Consider the following 26,581-nt stretch of genomic DNA (forward strand, 5'->3'; position numbering starts at 1 on the left):
TACTTTTAACATAACAACTACTTACATTTTCTAATGGGAGATTTTAGATACATAAAGAGAGACACTCTGGATTATATCAGGCTGTTCATGTGGAAGATGAAATCTCCTTATTGGGCTCTGAAAAAGAGAACAATCAGGTCAGTCTAAATAATAGCACACAGACAAACAGAAGGCCCATGTTTGAGTACCCCTTAAATTAACCTATTTGAGATTTTCACAGTACAAGAAACATTACGACTACTACACTGAACAAAAATATAAATGCAACGCTTTTGTTTTTGCATTTTCATGAGCTGAACTCAAATATCTTGAAGATTTTCTATATACGCAAAAGACCTATTTCTCTCAAATATTGTTCAGAAATCTGTCTAAATCTGTATTAGTGAGCACTTCTCCTCTGCTGAGATAGTCCATCCCACCTCACAGCTGTGGCATATCAACATGCTGATTAGACACCATGATTACTGCACAGGTGTGCCTTAGGCTGGCCACAAAAAAGGCCACTCTGAAATGTTCAGTTTTATTACACAGCACAGTGACACAGATGTTGCATGTTTTGAGGGAGCGTGCAATTGGTACCTCAAGAAGTCTGATTGATTTGTTTCAGTAAAACATGTATCAGTGACACATCTGCATAGCTAATTAGCTTGCTACAGTCTCTGTAAGATATCTTGTAAATCACCTCAGAGGTATTTACAAAAACAGCAGTGTATTCTGCAATTTTGGATTATGTTGTGTTAGGAACCAACGCATGTCACGCTGCCGTCACTGGCATTCATTGTGTCGTGTCAGTAAGCATTTGCATAAAAGAGACTTCTTGTCCACTTTGATGCTGCCTAGCTGGTGGCATAGTGCCCACTTATCTCTTGTCACTGTGATACGCCCACTGATTGAAAATGAATCATAGCTGGTCACTGTGACCAAGGTGTCAGCCTGCAACTGCATTAACATGCCAACTAAATTCTGGGCCTGTTTTCATCATCTTGTCCCATTTACTGTATACCTGGGAGAGTGGGATGTTATCTAGTGATTTTAGGTGACAACGAGATCTCTTTGATACTAGGCCTCTTTGGAGGATGCTTTGGTACTGGTAAATGGATGTAAAATACACTTTAATGGTGAAAGTGATGTCTCACATTCACCCATACCAATGTCAAGGTGCTGCCATGCAAGGGATTAAGGACCTTGCCGATGGGCCCTGAGTGATTTTTCGGTCTGATAGGGATTTGAACCAAGGATCCTCTTGTCACAAGCCCACCGCTTTAACCACATGACGACCACCTCCCATCTCCCTACTGCTAGAATGACTTTGTGTCAAATGACCAGTTACTTGGGGAGACTGAAATTAGTGGTATCACTTGCATTGTGAGGAGTATCAGCTGCGATATTTTGGCCATGGCGCGTTTCTCTGTGCGTGATCCAGCACGTAGGTGCCTCAGTATGAAGGACCCCAGTGGCTGGAGAAGGCCAAGGAAACACCAACGTTTCACCTGGCTGCACCAGATAGATGGTTACTTTCTAGAGGTGGGGATAGACCAGTTGGTTGCCTGGATGGCTGCCATCCATGACTTGGGACATTTCTGTGGTGTGATGGATGTAACGACGTGTGGCACTAGCGAATGCTCCCACACCTGACTTGACTTAACTTTGTCCAGAGTGAAAAGTTGAACAGAGAAATATCTAAACATACGTCTCAGCCTGAAAAATTTCAGAGCTGACATTTAAATCAAAGTTGAGTGTGTCTCACCTGTCCAGGTTCGGTAAATGGGCAGTATGAGAGCGGGATGTGTGATCTCCACACACACTTTTAAACGGGCTCTCTCATTTTCTCTGGGACCCCTCAACAGATTGACTCTGTTTATGTGCAATGCCCCCGGCTCCACCTCATCTTTGTCGCTGTCCTCATCCCCATCTGATGCCGTGTCTGCTTCCGTCTCCATGCTGTCATTCTCTTCATCCACTTTCTCATCAATGTATTTTATTCCTTCCATATCAGGGTCTGTGGGAGCAGATTTTGTTTCTGGAAAGAAACAGCAGAATAATAAATAAATAAAAATGCCTGCAGGATTTCTGTTCAGTTATTACACAGAAAAAGCGGTGACATTTTCTTTAACATTTGTTGGTCTGAAGGCTGTGTGGATGATAGTCAAAAAACAAAGCATTGACAAAGGAAGAACACATCAAATTTGGGGGCAGATGCAGATCAAAGAGTGGACCTAGGATTTTTTCTTTGCCTTTCTTTCATATTGCAAGATAAAAACAATTTTAAAAATGGCATAAATTTCTCAGGCCACCACCTCCTCAGAAGATCCAGATCCAATGCAGCATAGTGCATGTCTGTAGGTAACTTTATTTACACCGTGTATCCCCAAAGGGACAAAAACAAGGTACGGTGTATTGAGAAAGTATTCACACCCTTTGCTATGAAGTTCAAAATTGACCTCAGGTGCATCCTGTTTCCACTGATCATCATTGAGATGTTTCTACAGCTTAATTGGAGTCCAGCTGGAGTAAATTCAGTTGATTAGACATGATTTGGAAAGGCACACACATGTCAACATATAAGGTCCTACAGTTGACAGTACATGTCAGGGGACAAACCAAGCATGAAGTCAACGGAATTGCCGTAGACCTCTGAGACAGGATTGTCTCGATGCACAAATCTGGGGAAGGACACAGAAACATTTCTGCTGCTTTGAAGGTGCCAATGAGCACAGTGACCTCCATCATCCATAAATGGAAGAAGGTCAGATCCAGGAAATTGCTAGAGCTGGCCGCCAGTCTAAACTGAGCAATCGTGGGATAAGGGCCTTAGTCAGGGAGGTGACCAAGAACCCAGTGGTCACTGTCAGAGCTCCAGCATTCCTCTGTGGAGTAGAACCTTCCAGAAGGACAATCATCTCTGAACCAATCCACCAATCAGGCCTGTATGCTCAAGTGTCCAGGTGAAAGCCACTCCTTAGTAAAAGGCACATAGCAGCCTGCCTGGAGTTCATCAAAAGGCACCTGAAGGACTCTCAGTCTATGAGAAACAAAATTCTCTGCTCTGATGAGACAAAGATTGAACTCTTTGGCGTGAGTGCCAGGTGTCATGTTTGGATGAAACCAGGCATGGTGAAGCATGGTGGTGGCAGCATCATGCTGTGGGGATGTTTTTCAGTGGCAGGAACTGGGAGACTTTTCAGGATTGAGGGAAAAGTTGAATGCAGCAATATACAGAGACGTCCTGGATGAAAACCTGCTCCAGAGCGTTCTTGACCTCAGACTGGGGTGACAATTCATCTTTCAACAGGACAATGACTGTAAGCACATAGCCAAGACATCAAAGGAGTGGCTTCAGGACAACTCTGTGAATGTCCTTGAGTGGTCCAGCCAGAGACCAGACCTGAATTTGATTAAACATCTCTCGAGAGATCTGAAAGTTGCTGTGCACAACACTCCCCATCCAACCTGATGGAGCTTGAGGTGCTGCAAAGAGGAATGGGCAAAACTGCCCAAAGATAGGTGCACCAATCTTGTGGCATCATATTCAAGAAGACTTGAGGCTGTAATTGCTGCCAAATGTGCATCAAGAAAGTGTTGAGCAAAGGGAGTGAATACTTATGTACATGTGATTTTATTTATTTTTTAAATAAATTTTCAACAATTAAAAAAAACTTTTCAGGTTGTCATTATGGGGTGTTGTGAGTAGAATTGAGGGAAAATTTTTTTTACTCTATTTTGGAATAAGGCTGTAACATAAAGTGTGGAAAAAGTGAAGCGCTGTGAATACGTTCTGCTGTGATTTTTTTTCCCATTGGTGTGTGTTTGTGGACAAGATAACTAAATAAATGGCTGGATGGATTTCCTTTAAACTATATCTGGAGGTTAGATTTTGATTTTGGAGTAGTGTGTTCAAAAGCAAAGGAAAACAGGGTGTTGTGAAAGTATAGGAACACGGACCCACAACAGGGGGCGTAAAAGAACGGGCAATGGATAAGCCAAACAGTAACAATTTAATGTTGTAAATTGTGCACAATACAGACAACAACAGGTATACAGACAACAACAGGTTTGGAACTACAGTCAATTACACGTTGGGTGACATGTGGGCAGGCTTGAGGATAGGAGACGCCCGTCTAGAACCAAGCTGGATCCCACACGGCCCTCACCGCCAACGGATCTGAAGAACACCGGAGCCGCCAAGTCCTGAGTCCCCAGGTGGTCACCGTCTCCAGCTGTCAGACCTGGCACTGCTGGCAGAGAACAGAAACAGCACAGGTGAGTGTGAGTGCGCACACTCAATAATCCCAAAGTCTGTGTTCTTTTGGGAGGGAGCACCTCCACCTCCAGTCACACACTCGTGCAGCTCCTGTCTAACCACTTATCTGGTTGGGGTGTGAAGCGAAGCCGTCGCTGATCACACCAAACGCCAATCCCACAGATAAGGCAACACCACAGGAAAATGGCTGCAAAGAAGTTCAGACTATTAGTCAGCGTTCAATACAGCAGAGAATATTACCTCCAAGGTAGCTGATTTCTCGGCGGGGAGGTGGAGTTGCAGTCCGGCCTTTAAGGTGGTGGTGATGTGGATGAGTGACAGCTGGTGCTGATGACGAGTAACAGCTGTCACTCCCGGTTGCTATGACGCCCTCTCGTGCTTGAAGCCCGCACTTCAAGCAGGGTGCCATCTGGTGGTGGTGGGCCAGCAGTACCTCCTCTTCAGCGGCCCACACAACAGGACCCCCCCCTCAACGGGCGCCTCCTGGCACCCAACCAGGCTTGTCCGGGTGCCGCCGGTAGAAGTCGGCCAGGAGGGCCGGGTCCAGGATGAAGCTCCTCTTCACCCAGGAGCGTTCTTCGGGTCCATACCCCTCCCAGTCCACTAAATACTGGAACCCCCGGCCCTTCCGACGGACGTCCAGGAGCCGGTGCACGGTCCAAGCCGGCTCCCCGTCGATGATCCGGGCAGGAGGCGGCGCCGGTCCGGGGGTACAGAGGGGTGAAACGTGGTGAGGTTTGATGCGTGACACATGGAAAACCGGGTGGATCCGCATCGAAGCTGGCAGCTTCAGCTTCACTGCGGCTGGACTGAGGATCTTGAGTATGGTGAAAGGTCCAATGTATCTGTCCTTTAATTTCTGGGATTCCACTTGCAGGGGAATGTCTTTTGTGGAAAGCCAAACCTCCTACCCAGGCTGAAACGTAGGGGCCGGGGCACGCCGGCGGTCTACATGGTTCTTGGCCCTCGTCCAGGCTTTGAGCAGGGCAGAGCGGGCGGTACGCCACACCCGACGGCAGATGGGCCTGGACCGAGGGCACCCCGACCTCTCCCTCCACTAGCCGGAACAATGGGGGCTGGTACCCCAAACACACCTCAAACGGGGAGAGGCCAGTAGCAGACGATACTTGGCTATTATGAGCGTACTCGATCCAGGCCAGATGGTTACTCCAGGCCGTCGGGTGCGCAGAGGTCACGCAGCGGAGGGCCTGCTCCAATTCCTGGTTTGCCCGCTCTGCCTGTCCATTCGTCTGAGGATGGTACCCGGACGAGAGACTCACGGTGGCCCCCAGTTCCCTGCAGAAACTCCTCCAGACCTGAGAGAAGAACTGAGGACCACGGTCTGAGACAATATCCGATGGAATCCCATGCAGACGCACGACATGGTGGACCAGGAGGTCTGCAGTCTCCTGGGCCGTCGGGAGCTGGAGAACCGGTCCACTATCGTGAGGATGGTAGTCATGCCCTGGGACGGCGGGAGGCCCGTGACAAAGTCCAGGCCGATGTGAGACCAGGGGCGATGAGGCACGAGCAGAGGCTGGAGGAGGCCTTGGGCCTTGTGGTGGTCGGCTTTGCCCCTGGCACAGGTGGTGCAGGCCTGGACATACTCCCGGCTTCCATAGACGCCCACCAGAAGCACTGCCGGACCACTGCCACGGTCCTTCGCACCCCTGGATGACAGGAGAGCTTGGAACCGTGACAGAAGTCTAGGACCGCAGCCCTGGCCTCTGGTGGGACGTACAATTTGTCCTTCGGACCTGTCCCCGGGTCCGGACTCCGTGTCAGGGCCTCCCGGACAGTCTTCTCCACGTCCCAGGTGAGGGTGGCCATGACAGTGGACTCGGGGATGATGGTTTCCGTCGGGTATGACAGCTCGGTCCTGACCTCCTCTTCGTGCACCCGGGACAGGGCGTCAGATCATTGGTTCTTCGTCCCGGGGCGGTAGGTGATCCGAAAGTCAAAACGCCCAAAGAACAGTGACCAGCGGGCTTGCCTGGGGTTCAGACGCCTGGCGGTCCGAATGTACTCCAGGTTCCGATGGTCCATGAAAACTGTAAATGGTACCGATGCTCCCTCCAACAGGTGTCTCCACTCCTCAAGAGCCTCCTTCACCGACGTCATAGTTCCTTTCAGCCGGGGTCAACCTGCGGGAAAAGTAGGCACATGGATGGAGAACCTTGTCGGACTCCCCGCTCTGGGATAGCACGGCTCCTATCCCTGAGTCAGAGGCGTCCACTTCAACTACAAACTGGCGATTGGGATCGGGCTGCACCAGAACTGGTGCAGTCGAGAACCGGCGTTTCAACTCCCTAAACGCGGCTTCGCACCGATCCGACCAGGTGAAGGGGACTTTTGTGGAGGTCAGGGCTATCAGGGGGCTAACTACCTGACTGTAGCCCTTGATGAACCTCCGGTAGAAATTTGCAAAACCGAGGAACTGTCGCAGTTTCCTACGGTTTGTTGGTTGGGGCCAATCTCTCACCGCCGCAACCTTGGCCGGATCAGGGGCGACGGAGTTGGAGGAGATTATGAACCCCAGGAAGGACAAAGAAGTGCGGTGGAACTCGCACTTCTCGCCCTTCACAAACAGCCGGTTCTCCAACAACCGCTGTAGGACCTGACGTACATGCTTGACATGGGTTTCAGGATCTGGAGAAAAGATGAGTATATCGTCCAGATATACGAAGACAAACCGATGCAGGAAGTCCCGCAAGACGTCATTAACCAACGCTTGGAACGTCGCGGGCGCATTGGTGAGGCCGAACGGCATGACCAGGTACTCAAAGTGACCTAACGGGGTGTTAAATGCCGTCTTCCACTCGTCTCCATCCCGGATCCGAACCAGGTGATAAGCATTCCTAAGATCCAATTTTGTGAAAATTTGGGTGGTGTGCAAGGGCGTGAACACTGAATCCAACAGAGGTAACGGGTATCGGTTGCGAACCGTGATCTCGTTCAGCCCTCTGTAATCAATGCATGGATGGAGTCCGCCGTCCTTCTTGCCCACAAAAAAGAAACCAGCACCCATCGGGGAGGTGGAGTTCCGGATCAACCCGGCAGCTAACGAGTCCCGGATGTAGGTCTCCATTGATTCGCGTTCCGGACGTGAGAGGTTGTACAACCTGCTGGACGGGTACTCAGCGCCCGCTATCAAATCAATGGCACAATCGTACGGACGGTGCGGGGGCAGTGTGAGTGCCAGATCCTTGCTGAAGACGTCAGCAAGGTCATGGTACTCGGCTGGCACCACCGCCAGATTGGGGGGAACTAAAACCTCCTCCTTAGCTGTCACACCGGGTGGAACCGAGGATCCTAAACACTCCCGGTGGCAGGTTTTGCTCCACTGAACCACAACCCCAGACGGCCAATCAATCCAGGGATTGTGTTTTAACACCCATGGAAAACCCAAAATCACTCTGGAGGTAGAAGGTGTTACATAAAACACAATCTCCTCCCTGTGATTTCCAGACACAACCAATGTCACTGGCTGTGTCTGGTGTGTGATTAGTGGAAGAAGGGTGCCATCTAGTACCCGCACCGACAATGGTGACGGTAAGGCCACTAGAGGGAGCCCAACCTCCTTTGCCCATCTGCGATCCAGCAGATTCCCCTCCGACCCCGTGTCCACCAGTGCTGGGGCTTGAAGGGTTAGATCCCCATTCAGGATCGTGACTGGGATACGTACAGATTTTCGGGGTCTCCCCGCGTGGGTATTGTGACCCACCCTTAGCCCAGTCTCTAAGGACAAGTGCTGCTGTTTTGACCGTTTGGGGCATTCTTTCTGTGTGTGCTCGGTTGAGCTGCAGAGAAAACACTCCCCACAGATCAGCCTCCTTTGTCTCTGATCTGATCGCCTTTTGGCCCTGCTCGTTTCCATAGCAACGTCAGCAGGGAGAGCTGTCGTCACGTGGAGTGCCCTGGCTGTGGAGCGTGGGGAAGTCGGCTCCCTTTCAAACCCGGGAGGAAGAGGGACGGCTTGTGCCTGACCACGCCCTTCGTCTCGCTCCCGTCGGTGTTCTGTTAATCGGTTGTCTAACCGTATAACCAGGTCGATAAGCCCGTCTAAATCCTGCGGCTCGTCCTTCGCCACCAGGTGCTCCTTAAGGACCAGGGACAGTCCGTTTACAAAGGCGGCACGGAGCGCAACAGCATTCCAGCCGGCTCGCGCTGCCGCGATGCGGAAGTCGACTGCATACTTCGCTGCGCTCCGACACCCCTGTCTTATCGACAGCAGCACGCTTGAAGCGGTCTCGGCTCTATGAGGGTGGTCGAACACCTGTCAGAACTCCCTCACAAACCCAGTGTAAGTCATTAGGAGCCGTGAATTCTGCTCCCAGAGCGCCATAGCCCAGGCGCGTGCCTCTCCTCGAAGCAAATTTATAACGTAAGCCACCCGGCTAGCGTCTGACGCGTACATGACAGGACGCTGTGAAAAGACGAGCGAGCACTGCATCAAGAAGTCCGCGCACGTCTCCACACAGCCTCCGTACGGCTCCGGAGGGCTTATGTATGCTTCAGGGGAAGGTGGGGGGGGTTCGTTGAATGACCAGTGGAATGTCTGTCTCTGGCATTCGGTCAGCAGGAGGAGGTGCTGCAGCAGCGCCCTGAGCATGCGCTTCCACCTGGGCGGTGAGAGCCTCCATCCTTCGATTGAGAACATTGCTCTGCTCGGTAACTAAGTCCAACCGAGCAGTAAAAGCGGTTAAGATGTGCTGCAGCTCACCTAACACGCCTCCTGCTGGTGTCTGTGCACCTCGCTCTTCCATTGGCTGTTCAAGCGATGGTTGACGCCCCTCGGGATCCATGACGCTGGCCGAGAAATCCTGTTGTGAAAGTGTAGGAACACAGACCCACAACAGGGGGCGTAAAAGAACGGGCAATGGATAAGCCAAACAGTAACAATTTAATGTTGTAAATTGTGCACAACGGAATACAGACAACAACAAGTTTGGAACTACAGTCAATTACACGTTGGGTGACGTGTGGGCAGGCTTGAGGATAGGAGACGCCCGTCCAGAACCGAGCCGGATCCCACATGGCCCTCACCGCCAACGGATCTGAAGAACACCGGAGCCGCCAAGTCCTGAGTCCCCAGGTGGTCACCGTCTCCAGCTGTCAGACCTGGCACTGCTGGCAGAGAACAGAAACAGCACAGGTGAGTGTGAGTAATCCCACAGTTTGTGTTCTTTTGGGAGGGAGCACCTCCACCTCCAGTCACACACTCGTGCAGCTCCTGTCTAACCACTTATCTGGTTGGGGTGTGAAGCGAAGCCGTCGCTGATCACACCAAACGCCAATCCCACAGATAAGGCAACACCACAGGAAAATGGCTGCAAAGAAGTTCAGACTATCAGCGTTCAATACAGCAGAGAATATTACCTCCAAGGTCTCATTGCTTCTTTGTCTCAATCTAAGTCTTTTTGCTTCTTTAGAATTCATCACTACCTATCCCTAACCATAGATAGGGTCTGCCTGTCGTTGTACAATACTATTTCACCCATTGTTTGTTGTTCTTCTCCCATCATTCATCCACACACTCAAACACCTGTGCTTCATTAAAAACCTTTTTTTAACAGTAGGTAGTGATGATGGACCAAAGGGGAACCCCAAATGCAGGACAGCTGAACACAGGGATGGGGAAAGGAACAGCTTATTCACACAAGCACAGAGTCCATTTAAAGTGCAGAAAGAACGCAGGAATCTTCTTCTTCAAGGTGCAGACAAAACTCAGATGTCTTCTTCGTGCAGGTGCAGAGGTCTCTTCGTATTGAAGGTGATACAGGCTCAAGTCAAACAACCACTATTGTCATGAAGTTGAATTTTCACTTAACAAAAGATCAATGCCTGTATCCATGAAGCAGCCTAAGGCTAAAAATAGCTCCTACTGATGTTATTCTTAGAAAAATCTTAGACATTTCTTAGAATTTTCCCTTGGTAAGATGAAAGCTGTCCAAAAGCACCTTATGCCTTAAGAGGGCTCCTAAGGTGCCAAACTGGTAAGACAAGGGAGGAGGACTTTTAAGAAGCCTAAGAGTGTCTTAAGCAGAGGAGATGGCAGAAAAGGCGGAGGAAGCAGAGATATTCTCCATCTGTAGAATGACAGTGAGTCAGTAACACGCTACCAGCTTGATCTGCATAACTATTTTATTTTAATTTACTGTCTTAATGCATTTATAAATTGTCTAGGTTCTTGTTATCATATACACACTGTTAATATTATCATTATTTTTAGTATTGTCATTATTATTATTATCAGTATTATTAATAGTGTTTTCTTTTAGTATTACATCTGTTTTGTCATTTGATTTAAAATGGACCATAATAGAAATAAGTGTTTTGACTTGCTTGTGTCATGCATGTATTTTTAACATATTTACAATTATATTATGTACTCACAATGAACGTACTAAATAAACTCACGCACACTTTTAATATAGAAATATTCAGCATGTGAATGAGGTACATTCAAACATGTTCAAGCTGTGTAACAATTCATTTAATTTTGCTAAGTTTCATCATCATAAAGTTATCCTCATCATTACACGTCTTACTGCAGTTCAGTCTATGATTGGTTGATTTCATTGTCCATTCATGAATAGGAGGGTGGAGCGTATTTGTTTTTTATTTCTCCTCCCCTTTCCATGACAGCCAATCACAGCTCTTACTGATTGTGTCATACCTAGCAAGGGGGTCAACCCCACCTCCTCACAAAGAGGAGTTTCTGTCCACTCCTTGCTCAGACTTGCTCTCAGACACCTGCTGGCTCACTCTTAGGCTAAGATTCCTTGCCAGGTAATTTTAGGCTAAGTTAGGAGCTCTTTGAGAGGGCTTTGAATTGCTTCGCGGATACGGACCCAGCCTTCTAGGTCAAAAATGTTCAGTGAGGAAAAAGTCAATTTCATCCTCAACTGAGGGAGAGTAAAAAACAAATCTTCTTCCCCTCCTTCACCAGGTTAAATTGCTCTTTGTTGAGGGAGGAGGAGTTCTCTACAACAGGCTCCTCAGAGCAGGTGGTTACAAACAGAAATAAAAGTGAGGCAGGGAAAACATCTGGAAGACACCCAAGTGCAAACCAAACTGAGTTCAAAAACCAAGCTGAGTATTTACTAAGGAGAAATTGCAGGACAAGAGGTAGACTGCAGAAGACACAGTGAACAGAATGCCAGAGACAAACCAATAAATAAATTGAAATGGATATGCAACGTGAAGGAAGACAGCCAGTGACTGAAATACCCAAACTAATCAGGAGGCAGGTGCAGAATCCAGCAGGTGGGATTAATCAAGCTAAAGATGTGTAGGGAACCTAACAGAACACCAGAGGGTAGCAGATATCAAGACAATGCTTGAAATTGAAAGTGATATAAAGCATATGTGATGCAAGATAAGAAGCTGGGAAAATACGTGGGAACAAAAAGAGATGGAAGCAGATAGAAAATAAGAGCAGACAGAGATAGGGAAACAAGAGAGGAGAAAAGAGACTAAGAGACAGAGGAGGAAAAAGGCCAGACCAAACCAACTAAAGCTGAGCACAGACAGAACCCTAACACCTTTTCCTGGTAGGGATGCACAATATTGGACTTTTGCAGGTATTCAGGATGCCGTTCAATCATTTCAATGCTGATACTAAAATATAAACATTTTTTCCATTTTAATTTCGTGGAAGAACAAGCGTCCTTATCCTGTATTACTAGAACTGACCTATCATTATTACTGTGATGGAGTATTTGTAGAAGATACAAACACAATGCAAGACAAATTGTGTTAGGCCTAAAAAAGAGTCCATTACCGTAACTTAGACCTCTGCAGAACATAACAAGAGCAATCAGACATTTTCTGACATCCGCCTGAGTCTTCCATGCCCTGATGTCTATCTATGGTGCAAATTTGGTGAGAATTTGTGAAGTAGTTTTGAAGAAATCCTTCAAAGTGTATATAAAGTGAAATTTGATCCAGATTCCGGATCCGGATCAATGCCAAAATTGAATGGAGTATTCCATGGCCTAATATGTATCTGTGGTGAAAATGTGGTGAGAATCCATTAAGTGGTTTTGATGTAATCCTTCAAAGACTATATAATGTGAAACTTGATCCAGAATCCAGATCCATATCACCTCCAAAATTTAATGGAGTTTTCCATGGCCTTATATGTATCTGTGTTGAAACCTTCGTCAAAATCTGTGAAGCAGTTTTGACTTAATCCTTCAAAGCGTATATAAAGTGAAATCTTGATCCAGAATCTGAATTCAGATTCGGATCATCTCTAAAATTTAATGAAGTCTTCCATGGCTTAATATGTATCTGTGGTGAAAATTTGGTGAGAATCCGTGAAGTAGTTTTGACGTAATCCTTCAAAGCCTATATAAAATGAATCTTGATTGAGTCTGGATCTGGTTCACATCCAAAATTCAGTGGAGTCTTCCATGCCCCAATATCTATCTGTGGTGCAAATTTGGTGACAATCCGTGAAGTAGTTTTGACGTAATCCTTCAAAGAGCAAATAAAGTGAATTCTTGATCCAGAATCGGGATTCAGATCTGGATCACCTTCAAAATTTAATGGCGTTTTCCATCGCCTAATATATATCCGTGTTAAAAATTTGGTGAGAATCTGTGACGTAGTTTTGACGTAATCCTTCAAACACTATATAAAGTGAAACTTGATCCAGAATCTGGATCTGGATACAGATCACCTCCAAAATTTAATGGAGTCTTTCATGGCCTAATATGTATCTGTGTTAAAAATTTCGTCAAAATGCATGCAGTAGTTCTGATGTAATCCTGCTGACAATAATCCTTCAAAGCATATATAGAGTGAAACTTGATCCAGAATGTGGATCCAGATGTGGATCAACTCCAAAATTTAATAGGTTCTTCCTTGCCTTAAGATGTATCTGTGGTGAAAATTTTGTCAAAATCCGTGCGGTAGTTTTGACGTAATCCTCACTCAGACAGACAAATAAATGCTGGTGACTTTATCACGTCCTTGGCGGACGTAATAAATTAAACAGTTACTTATTCCTTGTCCATTCCTCCTCTTCTCCGCTGGGCTTGTGGACCTCTCCAGGGCACACACGCTTTTCAGCTCCCTTTGTCCATCATCTCCTATGTCCTCTGTTTCACTGGACACCAGTGGTGAGAGGATGGGTCCACCTCCTGCCCAGAGTACCTTTACCCTGGGGTGACCTCCCTTAAGCAGGAGCGAGAACACGCCGACCCCTTCACTGCTCCAGCAGACTGATATTGATGGTGGGATTGAGGGAACAGCTGTGGGACACAATATAAGTATAAAACTGGTCCTGAAACACGAGCATACAAAACGGAAACTTGTCAGCATTAAATTTGTGAGGGACTGTTCGTACCAGTGTCGGCATTTCGCCAGTGCTTCTCAATAGGCTCACGGAGGGAACAGTGCTCCACTCTACAAATGATGCCTCCTCTTCCTCTCTCCCTCTCTTGATTTGTTCTCAGTCTTTTCAGAGTGGCCGTGGCCCGGTAGAGTCGGGGATGAGTTTGAATGGGTCCCCACAGCTCTCCTCCATCCACCACCTCCTCTTCTCGGTCATCTTGCTGTCCGTCTCTCAGCTTCAGCCAGGTGACGGACACATTTGGAGGGTAGAAGTCTTTGATTTCACATCCCAGGGTCAAAGGTTGACCAGGGGAAGAGGTAGAACTTACGATCTCGGACACACACGGCCTCTTGATGAAACCTGTTGAGAGCAAACTCGTTTTCATCAGCTGGATTGCTGTTCACACGATGTCTAAGTTCTTTCTGGATCTACTGTCTGACCTCTGGTCTCCCGGGTGATGGGTTGCTTCAGCGCCATGTGGTGGACACTGACCCACACTTTGGTGCCTCCCCTTTCCAGTTCGCTGTGGGGCAGCTTGCACTGGCTTGAGGCTGAGAAGAAACCCTCAGCATCAGGTTGAGGGGAGGATGAGGCCTTAGAGGCCACAGGACACAAATCACTTCCCTCACAAAACCAGCGGAAGGTGATGATGTCTGGGTGGAAACGGCACGCTCGCACCGTCAGGCTGATGATATCTGGAAGATGAAAAATTTAGGGATGCAGAAAGATGCCAGATCAGGGTATTACTTTACTCAGTACCTTTTTGCCATACCTGGGTCATTAGTTGTCTCTGCAAGCTGAATTTCTGACACTTCTGGAGCAGCTGTACGGTAACAGTCACAAAAAAAATAAATATTGTACACAGAGAAACTCATCAGCTGCATCAGAATTCCAGGTCATTTTTCTTACCCAAGATTGTAAACTTCTCTGACACTTTCTCCACCACTATCTTGTCCTTGCCTGCATAGGACACCTGGCATTTGAACACTGCCCCCTTGTGGACTGAGATTTGGGGGATGAAGGTGACTGAGGAGATGAGCTGCTGGGTTCCGCTTGCTGATGAATGCAGCGGCCCCCGAGTGTGCAGCTTGTAGTACCCCATCTCACCTCTGGAGGACAGGAGCCGACCTTTCTCCGACACTGGGGAAGTGAGAGTTAGGCCGTAGGGCAGATGGATGGTTGTTAGGGTGTTATAGAGGCAGTTAAAGTTACAGCTGGAGCTTCCTATTTGTGTGAAGTGATTGATTGTTAGCAGAATTAAAGTGTAAAACAGAAAGCACATGTTTCAGAAGATACTGTGTATATTTGCAAGACATCAAAAGGCAATTAAAGTAGAAAAAAATAATTTTCTGATTCCTCAAGTTATCAAACAATTGAATACTTAAAAATACATGAAAATTTAAAAAGAAGATTAATTTTCTGATTCCTCAAGTTATCAAACAATTGAATACTTAAAAATATATCTGAAAATTAAAAAGATTAATTTTCTGATTCCTCAAGTTATCAAACAAATGAATACTTAAAAATATATGAAAATGTAAAAAAGAAGATTAATTTTCTGATTCCTCAAGTTATCAAACAATTGAATACTTAAAAATATATATGAAAATAAAAAAGATTAATTTTCTGATTCCTCAAGTTATCAAACGATTGAATACTTAAATATATATATATGAAAATTTAAAAAAAGAAGATTAATTTTCTGATTCTTCAAGTTACCAAACAATTAAATACTTAAAAATATATGAAAATTTAAAAAAAGATTAATTTTCTGATTCCTCAAGTTATCAAACAATTGAATACTTAAAAATATATATGAAAATTAAAAAAAGAAGATTAATTTTCTGATTCCTCAAGTTATCAAACAATTGAATACTTAAAAATATATATGAAAATTTTAAAAAAGTTTAATTTTCTGATTCCTTAAGTTATCAAACAATTGAATACTTAAATATATATATATATTCATTCATTCATCTTCTACCGCTTAGTCCAGTTATGGGTCGCGGGCGGCTGGAGCCTATCCCAGCAGTCATAGAGCACAAGGCAGGGTACACCCAGGACAGGACGCCAGTCTGTTGCAGGGCCACAGACAGACAAACAAACACAGACACACCCACACACACACCTACGGACAATTTAAGGATTCCAATCCACTTAATCCGCATGTCTTTGGATGTGGGAGGAAACCGGAGCACCCGGAGGAAACCCACGCAAACACGGGGAGAACATGCAAACTCCACACAGAAAGGCCACGGGAATTGAACCCACAACCTTCTCGCTGTGAGGCAACAGTGCTAACCACTAAGCCACCGTGCTGCCCTTAAATATATATGAAAATTAAAAAAAAGAAGAGTAATTTTCTGATTCTTCAAGTTACCAAACAATTAAATACTTAAAAATATCTGAAAATTTAAAAAAAGAAGATTAATTTTCTGATTCCTCAAGTTATCAAACAATTGAATACAGTACTTAAAAATATATATGAAAATTTAAAAAAAGAAGATTAATTTTCTGATTCCTCAAGTTATCAAACAATTGAATACTTAAAAATATATATGAAAATAAAAAAAAAAGATTAATTTTCTCATTCCTCAAGTTATCAAACAATTGAATACAGTACTTAAAAATATATATGAAAATTAAAAAAAAGAAGATTAATTTTCTGATTCCTTAAGTTATCAAACAAATGAATACTTAAAAATATATATGAAAATTTTAAAAAGAAAAACTAGAAATGACTCTCTTACAGTTTTAAAAAAACACCCCTTGGGTAAGTTAAAAAGCACTTGTTATTCCTTTCGAGTTCAATCAAGACTCAACATTGTTCTTTGGTTTTAACAGACATTTATTTTGGCCAACATGCCTTCGCATGCCCCAGTAATGCTGTGAGAACTAGGACAGAGAAATATAAAAACATGCGTGACAGTTAACTGTATCCTCTGAAAGTGTACATGCGGAACAAAGCATAAGTTCCTCTTCTTCTCAAAGTGCTTTTAACCAAAATAAATGGACTATATTTACATGAATTTACTTGAAATAATGGCTTATTTATTCTTGAACATTTTATAATATGCATTTATTGTCTTTTTAAACAAGTATTATAATAATGAATTGAATATATGAAAGTTGTCTTTGACTGCAGCGACAGCACTCGTTAGTTTTTTTTTGTAAATGACATCGAACTGCTGCTTTTTCCAGAATTAATTGTCCAAAGACTGATTGTCTTCTATTTCAGGAGGGGAGCAACCTTTTCGACAGTTTTTTTTTGGGTCCAAAAGTAAAACGACCTGTAATAAAGTTTTAACATCCCAGCTTCTCAAATTGTGGAATTAATTTTAGGCTGGTACAACATTTTTACACTTATTTTATAAAATTAGTTAAAATAAATTCAAACCTCAGCCTGACCGGGGAATCACTAAGGGCCCTTGGCCAAGGTCCCCAAGTTGCTCCTGGTGTGTAGTGAGCGCCTTGCATGGCAGCACCCTGGCATCGGTGTGTGAGTGTTATGTGTGTATGTGAATGGGAGGATGCAAGGCATCATTGTAGGGCGCTTTGAGCTTCAGATGGAAAAGTGCTATATAAATGCATCCCATTTACCAAATTAAAGTAAGCAAGAAAAGTAATGTTGTGAAAGTGTAGGTACACGGACCCACAACAGGGGGCGCAATGAACGGACAATGGAGAAAGGTGAATAACAAGTTTTACTGTTGTGAAAAGAGCACAACCAATACAACAATTAATAATTTGGAGTTTGAAGCCGAAATCTGCTGGTGTCGTGTGGGCAGGCTCGAAGGTAGGAGGCGTCCGTCCTAGTCGAACCGGAACCACCCAGATTTCCTCTGCCACCGAACCCCAGAAGTACTGGAACCGCCAAGTCCCGAATTCCCAGGTGGCCACTGCCTCCGCTCGTCGGATCCGGTACTGCTGGCGGGAAAGAGCACAAACACACAGGTATGGGTGCGACAGCACCCAGTAGACAGAGAGGGGAGAAGCCGCCTCCACCTCTTGTTACAATGAAGCAGGAAAGGTGAGTACTTATCCAAGCAAGTAGCTTTCTGTAGTCAGCTGTCCTGAAAAGGTTTACCAAGGTTTATCAGAGTCTTCAATATGAGCTTGCAGAGAAGGTTACCTTAATCTCAAGGCGATATCTCGGCACTGAGGTGGAGACGCTGTCCTGCTGATATACCTCCGTCCTGAGTGCAGTCAGCTGTGTCCAGTAATGGGTGACAGCTGTCACCCTGGCAGCCTTCGTCGGCGGCAGCGCCCTCTGGTGCCTGGAGCCCGCACTCCAGGCAGGGCGCCCTCTGGTGGTGGTGGGCCAGCAGTACCTCCTCTTCAGCGGCCCACACAACAAGTAACCTTGTTTTGTAACTTAAAATGATTTAAAATCCCCCCCCACTCTCGCTCCGCCCCTTTACACAGATCTACTTTATTGCAGAGCAGGTCAGGTCCAACATTTTCACCAAAGTTTGTAAAATTTGGTGTAAAAATTCAAACAAACAAACACATAACCAAATGCCTGAAACCTTAACTAATACAAAAAATGATTTAAATTAAATAAAATAGCCTCAGTTAATATGTATTACATTATAATGTGATGTAACAACATAATAATTTGATATATTTTATATTTATTCACAAAAACTTCAAATAAATACAAAAAAAAAAAAATTGAATCACGTAACACAAATTTGAACACATAACCATTTTTTTCATTTTTATGTGCCTTTTCATGCTTTCAGTGAAGGGTGATTCTTAGACTACGGGCACTTATTATGTCCTTTGATCATATTGTATGAAAAACAGAAAAAAGGGGAAATTTCACACTTTTATAGTTATCTTTACAATGAAAGTGTGTTAAAAACTTTGTTCTAGTAGTCTATGATGACTTTTTCACCTTTTTTCAGCATCATTATATGCAAATATTGCCGTTTTGTGCTTGTCCCACACCCAGACTTTTGATCTTCAATGATAAAAATGAATGGTAAAGAAATGTTTTTTTCTAATGTTTTAAAATATCTCTGAATAAAATATCAGTAAAATAATCAAAACATAATTGGGGTATTCAATGTCATACAACTGTTGTGATTTTTTTAAACAAAATGTTGTTGTCCCACACTATTGCCGTAATTTCCACCACAACACTGTAATGTCCTTTTAAACAGTTTGTATGAAAGATTGTTTGGGTAGTTTCTATGGAGATAAACAGTGACATCAGAGCACATGTATATAGCGCCAAATCACAACAAACAGTTGCCCCAAGGCACTTTATATTGTAAGGCAATGGTGTGGTGGAAATTACATTTACAAGGCCAATAGTGCCCGTAGTTAAAGAATCACCCTGAAGGGTTTTTTTTTTCAGTCAGTTACCAAGAAATTGATGCTTGACTTCTTGGGCATGAAGCCATATTGTTCTGGTTGCTGAGCAGCTGGCACTGGATTCCACTGAAAAAGTCCTTTACAACTGGTTTTCCCAGCACAGAGAGGGCAACACCCCATTTAGTTGCTGAAATCCACCTTAAACTTATGGTAACTGGTTTTACATCAGCGATACCTCTGTGAAATTATAGTAACCCATCCTGTTTTACAGAGCAGCATTTTACAGTTACATTCCACCAAGTTCTCTGAAAGCCAGTTAAGTAGTTGTTGAGTAATTATACTGTCTTCCCAGATGCGGTTTTTGGCACAGGTGAACTGGGCAGTCGCCTGGGCGCATGTTTTCATGACACATATAGGGGCGGTACAACAAGCACTTAAAAAAAATAATTCTGTGTCGCAAAGCAGTTATCATATCACTGCAAGAATGGGCAAATTTATGCGGCGCCCTGCAGCTGCAGGCAGGTGCCCCTATGTGCTGCCATGCACAGAACAGAAGTAGTGACAGAGGTTCGGCGACAGAGGTTTGGCAGTTACCCAGGTTGTCTCCTAGGTAACTGGGAACAGGCACACTTCTCCCTGGGCCGTACGCTTTGCGGCTCTGGTGTCTTCTCTCTGACAGAGCAAAGTCCACATAGAATGCAGCAGAATCAGAACTCTGTGCCACATTTCTCTGCGGATTATTCCAGCGAACGAGGCAGACAGCTAGTTTATGAAATAAAAGGCGTCTGAAAGCAGACAGACAGGGTAGAACAACGGGTTTGAATCTCACCAAAGCAAACAGGAGCTCTGTTCACATTTCTAGCTGAAGTGACTTGAATCCGACGTTTTTTGTGTGTCTGCAGGATTGTGTGTTATAGAATTTTTACAATAATTTTTCAGCAGTTGGAAACTCCCTTTTCATTGTAATGCACACTGACAAAATAATAATAATACTAATGAAATTTAAAATGAGGCTTATCCTCATAATGAGTTGGTTTATTTGATGGAGAAAAAGAATCACATTTGACTTCATTGACATGGGAATGCTGGTAAAATTTCAGCCAGGTGAAATTTTTAGATTTTCTTTTGATCCACAGATGAAGACCAAAAATTAGGGAGAAAAAAAAGGGCATTATCAAATTTCTGTCATAACTACAACTTTTGCATAATAGTTAATGCTATGTATTTACACATTTAGACAGACATAAAGCTAAATATGTGGCTAAATGTTGAGACAAATATGCACCTTAATAAAAGCTAATTGTGCCTCCCTGAAACACTGATTAATAAAGCGTTTAATGACAGACATTTAGCATGTAAGGGAATGTTTAATCAAATGTGTCGTGAAAGTGTAGGTACACGGACCCACAACAGGGGGCGTAAAAGAACGGGCAATGGATAAGCCAAACAGTAACAATTTAATGTTGTAAATTGTGCACAACGGAATACAGACAACAATCAGTTTGGGACTATAGTCAATTACACGTTGGGTGACGTGTGGGCAGGCTTGAGGATAGGAGACGCCCGTCCAGAACCGAGCCGGATCCCACACGGCCCTCACCGCCAACGGATCTGAAGAACACTGGAGCCGCCAAGTCCTGGGTCCCCAGGTGGTCACCGTCTCCAGCTGTCAGACCTGGTACTGCTGGCAGAGAACAGAAACAGAACAGGTGAGTGTGAGTACGCACACTCAGTAATCCCACAGTCTGTGTTCTTTTGGGAGGGAGCACCTCCACCTCCAGTCACACACTCGTGCAGCTCCTGTCTAACCACTTATCTGGTTGGGGTGTGAAGCGAAGCCGTCGCTGATCACACCAAACGCCAATCCCACAGATAAGGAAAACACCACATGAAAATGGCTGCAAAGAAGTTCAGATTATTACTCAATGTTGTAAGTCAGCAGAGAAATTACCTCCAAGGTAGCTGATTTCTCGGCGAGGAGGTGGAGTCGCAGTCTGGCCTTTATGGTGATGGTGATGAGTTGACTGAGTGACAGCTGGTGCTGATGATGAGTGACAGCTGTCACTCCCAGTGGCTCCGGCGCCCTCTCGTGCTTGAAACCCGCACTCCAAGCAGGGCGCCATCTGGTGGTGGTGGGCCAGCAGTACCTCCTCTTCAGCGGCCCACACAACAAAATGTGCAATACATAGATGTTTTGTATAAGTTATATTGTAGCCTGCAGTCTTTTGATGTCAATTTCAATTGCAAATTCAGGGGCACTTCTAAAATATTAATAATAATAATAAAATAATAAAAAAAATGGCTGTTTGTGCAAAACAAACGGGGGGTGGGGTGGCTCAGAGGGTGTCTCGCCTGGGGAGTAATTCAGTGTAGAACCGCCACTGTGTCTCCCTACAAACAGATGCCTCACAAAACATTCCCTTTGCCAAAATTCTCTATTGTGACAAGAGTTGTAGTTTCATACCTGTGAACGAGGTGTCGGAAATTTGAGTGTCATTCAGGAACCATGCCGTCTGGACTCGGTCCACCCTCCTGCCCTCAATGTTCACTGTCACCCTGCCCTTTTGACCTACAGTAACCCGTGGAGGGAGGATGATTCCAGACACATTTAGCGATTTATGTTTTTCTGAAATATTGAGACAGAAGGATAATGTCAGACAGGGAGTGGCGTGGGTTGTTAAAACACATTTTGTTTAAAGGTCAGTAGAATGGGACTAGACCAGGCAACCTTTTGGTCCAATTGGCTCTGAAACCTTTTCTATATCTTTCTGATGCTTGTACTGGAGTGTATTTACAGTTACACACTTATGTCACATCAGGTCATAACTCACCATCCCTTCTTCTCCAAGAAAAGCCAATGCAGAGCAGCAAGACCAGTACCAGAGAAATACACATGAGAGCAACGGAGGCTTTGGCTGATTTTGTCAACACTGGAGACTCATCTGAAATCGAAACAGAGGAGCTATGAAGGTACTTTTCCAGGCAACTTTGTAGGTAAGCTTAAAAATCCCGTGTCTGCAAAAACAAGAAAAACTAGTTGAACAACTTCACCAACGCTATTGTAAACCCATTTCCTCTGCTGCCAGTAACCACCAGTGACGCATCAGAATCAGAATTCTTCGCCAAGTATCTTCAAAGGATTCCAGGAATTTGCCTCTGGTTTTAGCTGCACTCTCTCTGTACATTTCAAATGCATTTGCAAACGCATTCCAAACCATAATAACCATAAAGTATTCCAAACCAACAGGCCTCGAGTTTCAGTTTGGAATGCTGACATGTGAGTCAAACTATTTGTTCCACTGCTTTGAAAACTTTCCATTTCATTTGGTAAATGAGGGAATGAATGTTTTACTCACTCAGCTTCAACCCCTTACTCCAATTAAGGGTGAGAGGGAGGGCTGGAGCCTATCCCAGCAGTGATAGGGCATGAGGCAGGGTACACCACCGGTTGCCAGTCTGTCGCAGGGCCATATAGACATTCACACCCACAGACAATTTAAAGTTTCCAGTTCACCTAACCTGCATGTCTTTGGATGTGGAAGGAAGCCTAAGCACCCAGAGGCAACTCCACACAGAAAGGCCACAGGTGGGAATCGATCCCATGACCTCCTTGCTGAGAGGCAACAAGGTCAACCACTCAGCCACCATGCTGCCCATGAATACTTTACTGCTGAACAGAATTTGTTTAACCACACTAGTATGTTCTCTTGGTTGTTCAGGGTCAACAAATTGGATCTGGTATGATTTGGCACAAACTTTACACCAGATGCCCTTCCTGATGTCATTCCAGATGCACATGTAGAGTAGGGCACAGGTGGCTTCAAACTACAGCACTCATTTATCACCTGTTCGATTGCACAGATTTGTGTTTGAAGGACATGCTGCATGTTATTTAATGTGTCGTTCAACAACACAACACAAAAATTATTTGTTGTTGTAAATCTATCCGCGCTGGATTGATATAAATAATAAATATAAGGGGATGTAATACAGAACTGATGGAGATTTTATGACTTGTTACCATTTATTTAATTAATCATTGCCTGCTTACATGATATTCAATGTAATCAAAAGTAGTCTGAGTTAAGTTTCTGCTTCTTGTGAAATGAACTGTATCAACTGTTATCTGTGTGATGTGGGAGTGAAACCAACCACAAGACTGAAAGGATTCTACATTTATTATTGTCTGAATTATAATCTTTTATACTTCATGTACCCATTCTCATCCAATCATAATAATTATGTACCCATTCATATATGCTACATTTAAGCTAAATGATTGCTCAGCCACAGTGATGAACTAAAGGTTGTTTCAGGACTCTGTCGACATCGAAACTTAACTGCTTACTCCCTTCTTTCTGTGAAAGAAACAAGCATGTTTCACAGGAAACCATAACTCACAAACAACTGTTCACCCCTCCCTTCCCCAAACGCAATGTACCCTAATGCTACGTTGTAGTGTTTATGATTTTTTTCTTTTCCAATAAAAGAGCAAGCGCCGGGGTGGGGCGGCGGAGAGGAGCAGGGAAAGCAAGGTTGGTCTTAGGTTTTCTACGCTCTCTCCGAAGCTTCTCCCCTTTGCGCAAAGCTCACAAAAGAGATCTCTGTCTAACGTTGTCTCTTTTTATGTGATTGTGCTTTGAGAAACTGTGTTTTGCAGGATACGATCTCAGGCACAGTTTAAGTGCCAGGTCCAGTTCGGGGCAACGGACCTGACAAGAACCCTGCGGTTAAATAACCCTGGTTAAATAAAAAAATCAATGCCACTCACGGGATTCGAACCTGCAATTTACAAAAGCTCAGATTACCAGATGGAAACCTTACCACTGCACTACAATCACTGTCTTATAACAGGAGCATAAAATGCCTAAAATCAACAAGGAGATAAACGTATTTTTTTTAAAAAAGAGAAAAAAGTGCCATAATAACTGACAAAACGACGTTTGTTACGGAAAATTCTTGGTGCTACATGACTGAAAGTGGAGTATTTGTGGCATTGTTGGCTTGTCATATTGTCATAGTCCTGTGGCGGATGTGTTCTGCCGGACATGCGTGTCAGGCTGGACACATGTGACTTTCAGATTGCCTGCTGCGTGATCTGATGGTCCATTTCACATGGAGCAGCCTGCCGACGTGCGCTGTGTGCGCCCGCTGCAGCCCGGCTGTGTGCGCTCAGACATGGCTGTCCGGCCCCCATGTGATCATGTCTGTAAATACATATCAGTAGCATGTTATGCAAGTGTGCTCTCCCCCCGCATGCCACATGTGTGAGTGGGTGGGGGGATGGTGGTGAGATACGTGCACTCCCAGCCCAGTCTCACGTTTTTTTTTTGTGCTCCAGTGATGAAATGAGTCAAATTTTCGTGACAGGGTTTCTTTAAACTCACTATTACTAACCTTACTCCTACCCTGACCCTAACCTTAACCATAACCTAATCTTACTCTTTCCCACCACCCTAACCATAACCACCCTGACCCCCCCGCTTCACTTTTAATTTCGTGCAGCCATCATGGAATGAATTAGAATGAATTTGTGCTGCCGTGACGAAAATGAGGTGCTTTTCATCACAATAACACAAACCAATAGATTAAGGTATATTTCGTGCTGCTGAATCATGACTTGCCGTGAGACTAGGTTGTGCATGCCACATATGTGTTGCTCTACAATGCCACACTCATGGGGGCACTTAGACAAATTTCACTGCCAGCTCGAAAGTGATCATCTGCTCACTGTTTTCGTGCTAACAGTGCGAACGGCACCACATTCTCTAAGTGTCAAGCGAGCGGTGTTGGATGATCGTGTGTGACACCTGGAATTTTGGCCGACACCTGCTGCGAGAGGAATCGAATGGGCTCTCACAGGGCACTCTCTGTCTTTCAGCCACTGGTGTGCGTGAATAGCTGTAGCGACAGGTGTACGAGGCGTTAGAGGCAACTCCGATTTTTCACGACTGCCATGGAAATTCCTCCTTTGTGCACTAGTCGGCTTCACTGGTGTTATGTGTGAACGTTAGCAGCTGTTTGTCTACATTCCATTCAACAGTGCGCTGGGATGTCTGGTCAGAGTGACATAAACACTGCCAGATGCACTTGGAAAAATTAGTACTTTGTTTTCGGCTGTCTTCGTAGCTGTTTGATTTGATTGGCGTATGCTTACAGACTGTTCATAGAACTGCACACATTAATGCAGCTATATCAGCACATGACCTCTAAAAGCCAAAATCTGTGTTATTATGAGGTCTGTGAGACAGGTCCTTTAAACTATGTGCATGAAGATTTCTGTGCAAAGTGTGGAATTGACCAATTTATACACATATTTATAAGTGTGTGACTGTGTGTAAATTTACAAACAGCGCTGACTATGTTAGAACAGATAAACTGCAACTACAAAGCATTGCTGCTGTCATAGCGTCTAACCTCATTCATATACATTATTTTCTTCAATTAACAAGTACAAATAGGTAATTATGTGTTGTTAGAAACAGACGCAGTGTTATTGGTGTCAGTAGTCACTACATAAATAAATACAAATTAATACAAATCTGTACATGGTCACTGGATCCTTGATGTACATGATGGATCCTAGATCTCTGGACATAAATAGAAAGAAACAATATCTATAGTTTTTGTCAAAAGCATTTCCTTTCAGATATTAATGAAACAAATTTAACTGCACAGCTTTTGAGTTGAGCTTTTGCAGCCAGCTGCGCTGTAATTCATAAAGGACGGAGGACATCTCATTTTGGGAGAAAAAAAAAACGGTTTTGGTCGGTTGTAGTTTGCCATTTGTATTACAACGTTTGAAAAGAGGTGTCATTTGATTTAAAACGACGATTTGCTTTGAAGTTATTCATTCCAACGGAAATCTGTGTGGCAGAGAGCTGCAAAGCATTTGGAGCTGTGCACTTCGTCCCACAAAACAGGAACGGAAAGGAAGACGATTCTCGTTTCTTGCCCGCAACGTTAGTGACTTTAATCTGCACAAAGGTGACTCATGATTGGCATCTCTAAATGGCTTTGAGAGGCGTTAATGAAGAAATTGCAGGTCTGCCGCTTTTGAAAAGCAGTGAAGCAGAGAACCAACGAAGTTGCTTCAGTCTTCAAGCAGATCCGCTGCAGAAACAGTGGGTCTGCAATCAACGTAGAGAAATGATAATTTACCCGATAAACACCCTCAAAAACAACGGCCACTCCAGCACATTGTGAACTGAAGAGTCAATAAGGGAATTTTTAACCAAAAAGGCTATTGATGTCGCTGGATGGAAGCACTTTTTAACCGGTATTCGATACCCAACCTTATGCATACATGTGCATCTTTAATATACAGATGATTTACTGCCCCCTGCTGGAATGGTGCGTGAGTCCAGAATGTAATTATCTTTGTCCATTGTTCAGTGCTGTTAGCTAATATCCGTTTCTCCAAAAATATTAGTCCTATGAACATTCTGTTTTGGCAATGTTCATCCTTGACCCAAAATACATAAGCATGCCAAATGGCAAATGTCAGTATATATATATATATATATATATATATATATATATATATATATATATATATATATATATATATACACACACACACACACATGTTGTGTGGGCCACTGAAGAGGAGGTACTGCTGGCCCACCACCACCAGATGGCGCCCTGCTTGA

The 26,581-nt window shown here is 44.4% G+C and overlaps 1 protein-coding gene across 3 annotated transcripts in view; it reads right to left on the reverse strand.

Annotated features, from left to right (window-relative positions):
- si:ch211-180a12.2 overlaps positions 1 to 26,581 on the reverse strand; it is a 42,407-nt gene continuing 15,826 nt past the window's right edge. The window contains exons 5-13 of one of the 3 annotated variants that reach the window (XM_034193234.1): positions 21,761 to 21,871; positions 21,394 to 21,555; positions 14,517 to 14,747; positions 14,380 to 14,430; positions 14,048 to 14,302; positions 13,620 to 13,967; positions 13,273 to 13,524; positions 1,748 to 2,020; positions 1 to 117 (exon numbers count right to left, since the gene is read on the reverse strand). In XM_034193234.1, the coding sequence (XP_034049125.1) occupies positions 86 to 117; positions 1,748 to 2,020; positions 13,273 to 13,524; positions 13,620 to 13,967; positions 14,048 to 14,302; positions 14,380 to 14,430; positions 14,517 to 14,747; positions 21,394 to 21,555; positions 21,761 to 21,871 (1,715 nt within the window). In that variant the 3' untranslated portion in view covers positions 1 to 85. Of the gene's footprint in view, positions 118 to 1,747; positions 2,021 to 13,272; positions 13,525 to 13,619; positions 13,968 to 14,047; positions 14,303 to 14,379; positions 14,431 to 14,516; positions 14,832 to 21,393; positions 21,556 to 21,760; positions 21,872 to 26,581 lie in introns of all 3 variants that reach the window. The other 2 variants (XM_034193232.1, XM_034193233.1) reach the window with 2 other exon arrangements.

Source organism: Thalassophryne amazonica, chromosome 18 (genome assembly GCF_902500255.1).
Source record: "Thalassophryne amazonica chromosome 18, fThaAma1.1, whole genome shotgun sequence".
Classification (NCBI taxonomy): domain Eukaryota; kingdom Metazoa; phylum Chordata; class Actinopteri; order Batrachoidiformes; family Batrachoididae; genus Thalassophryne; species Thalassophryne amazonica.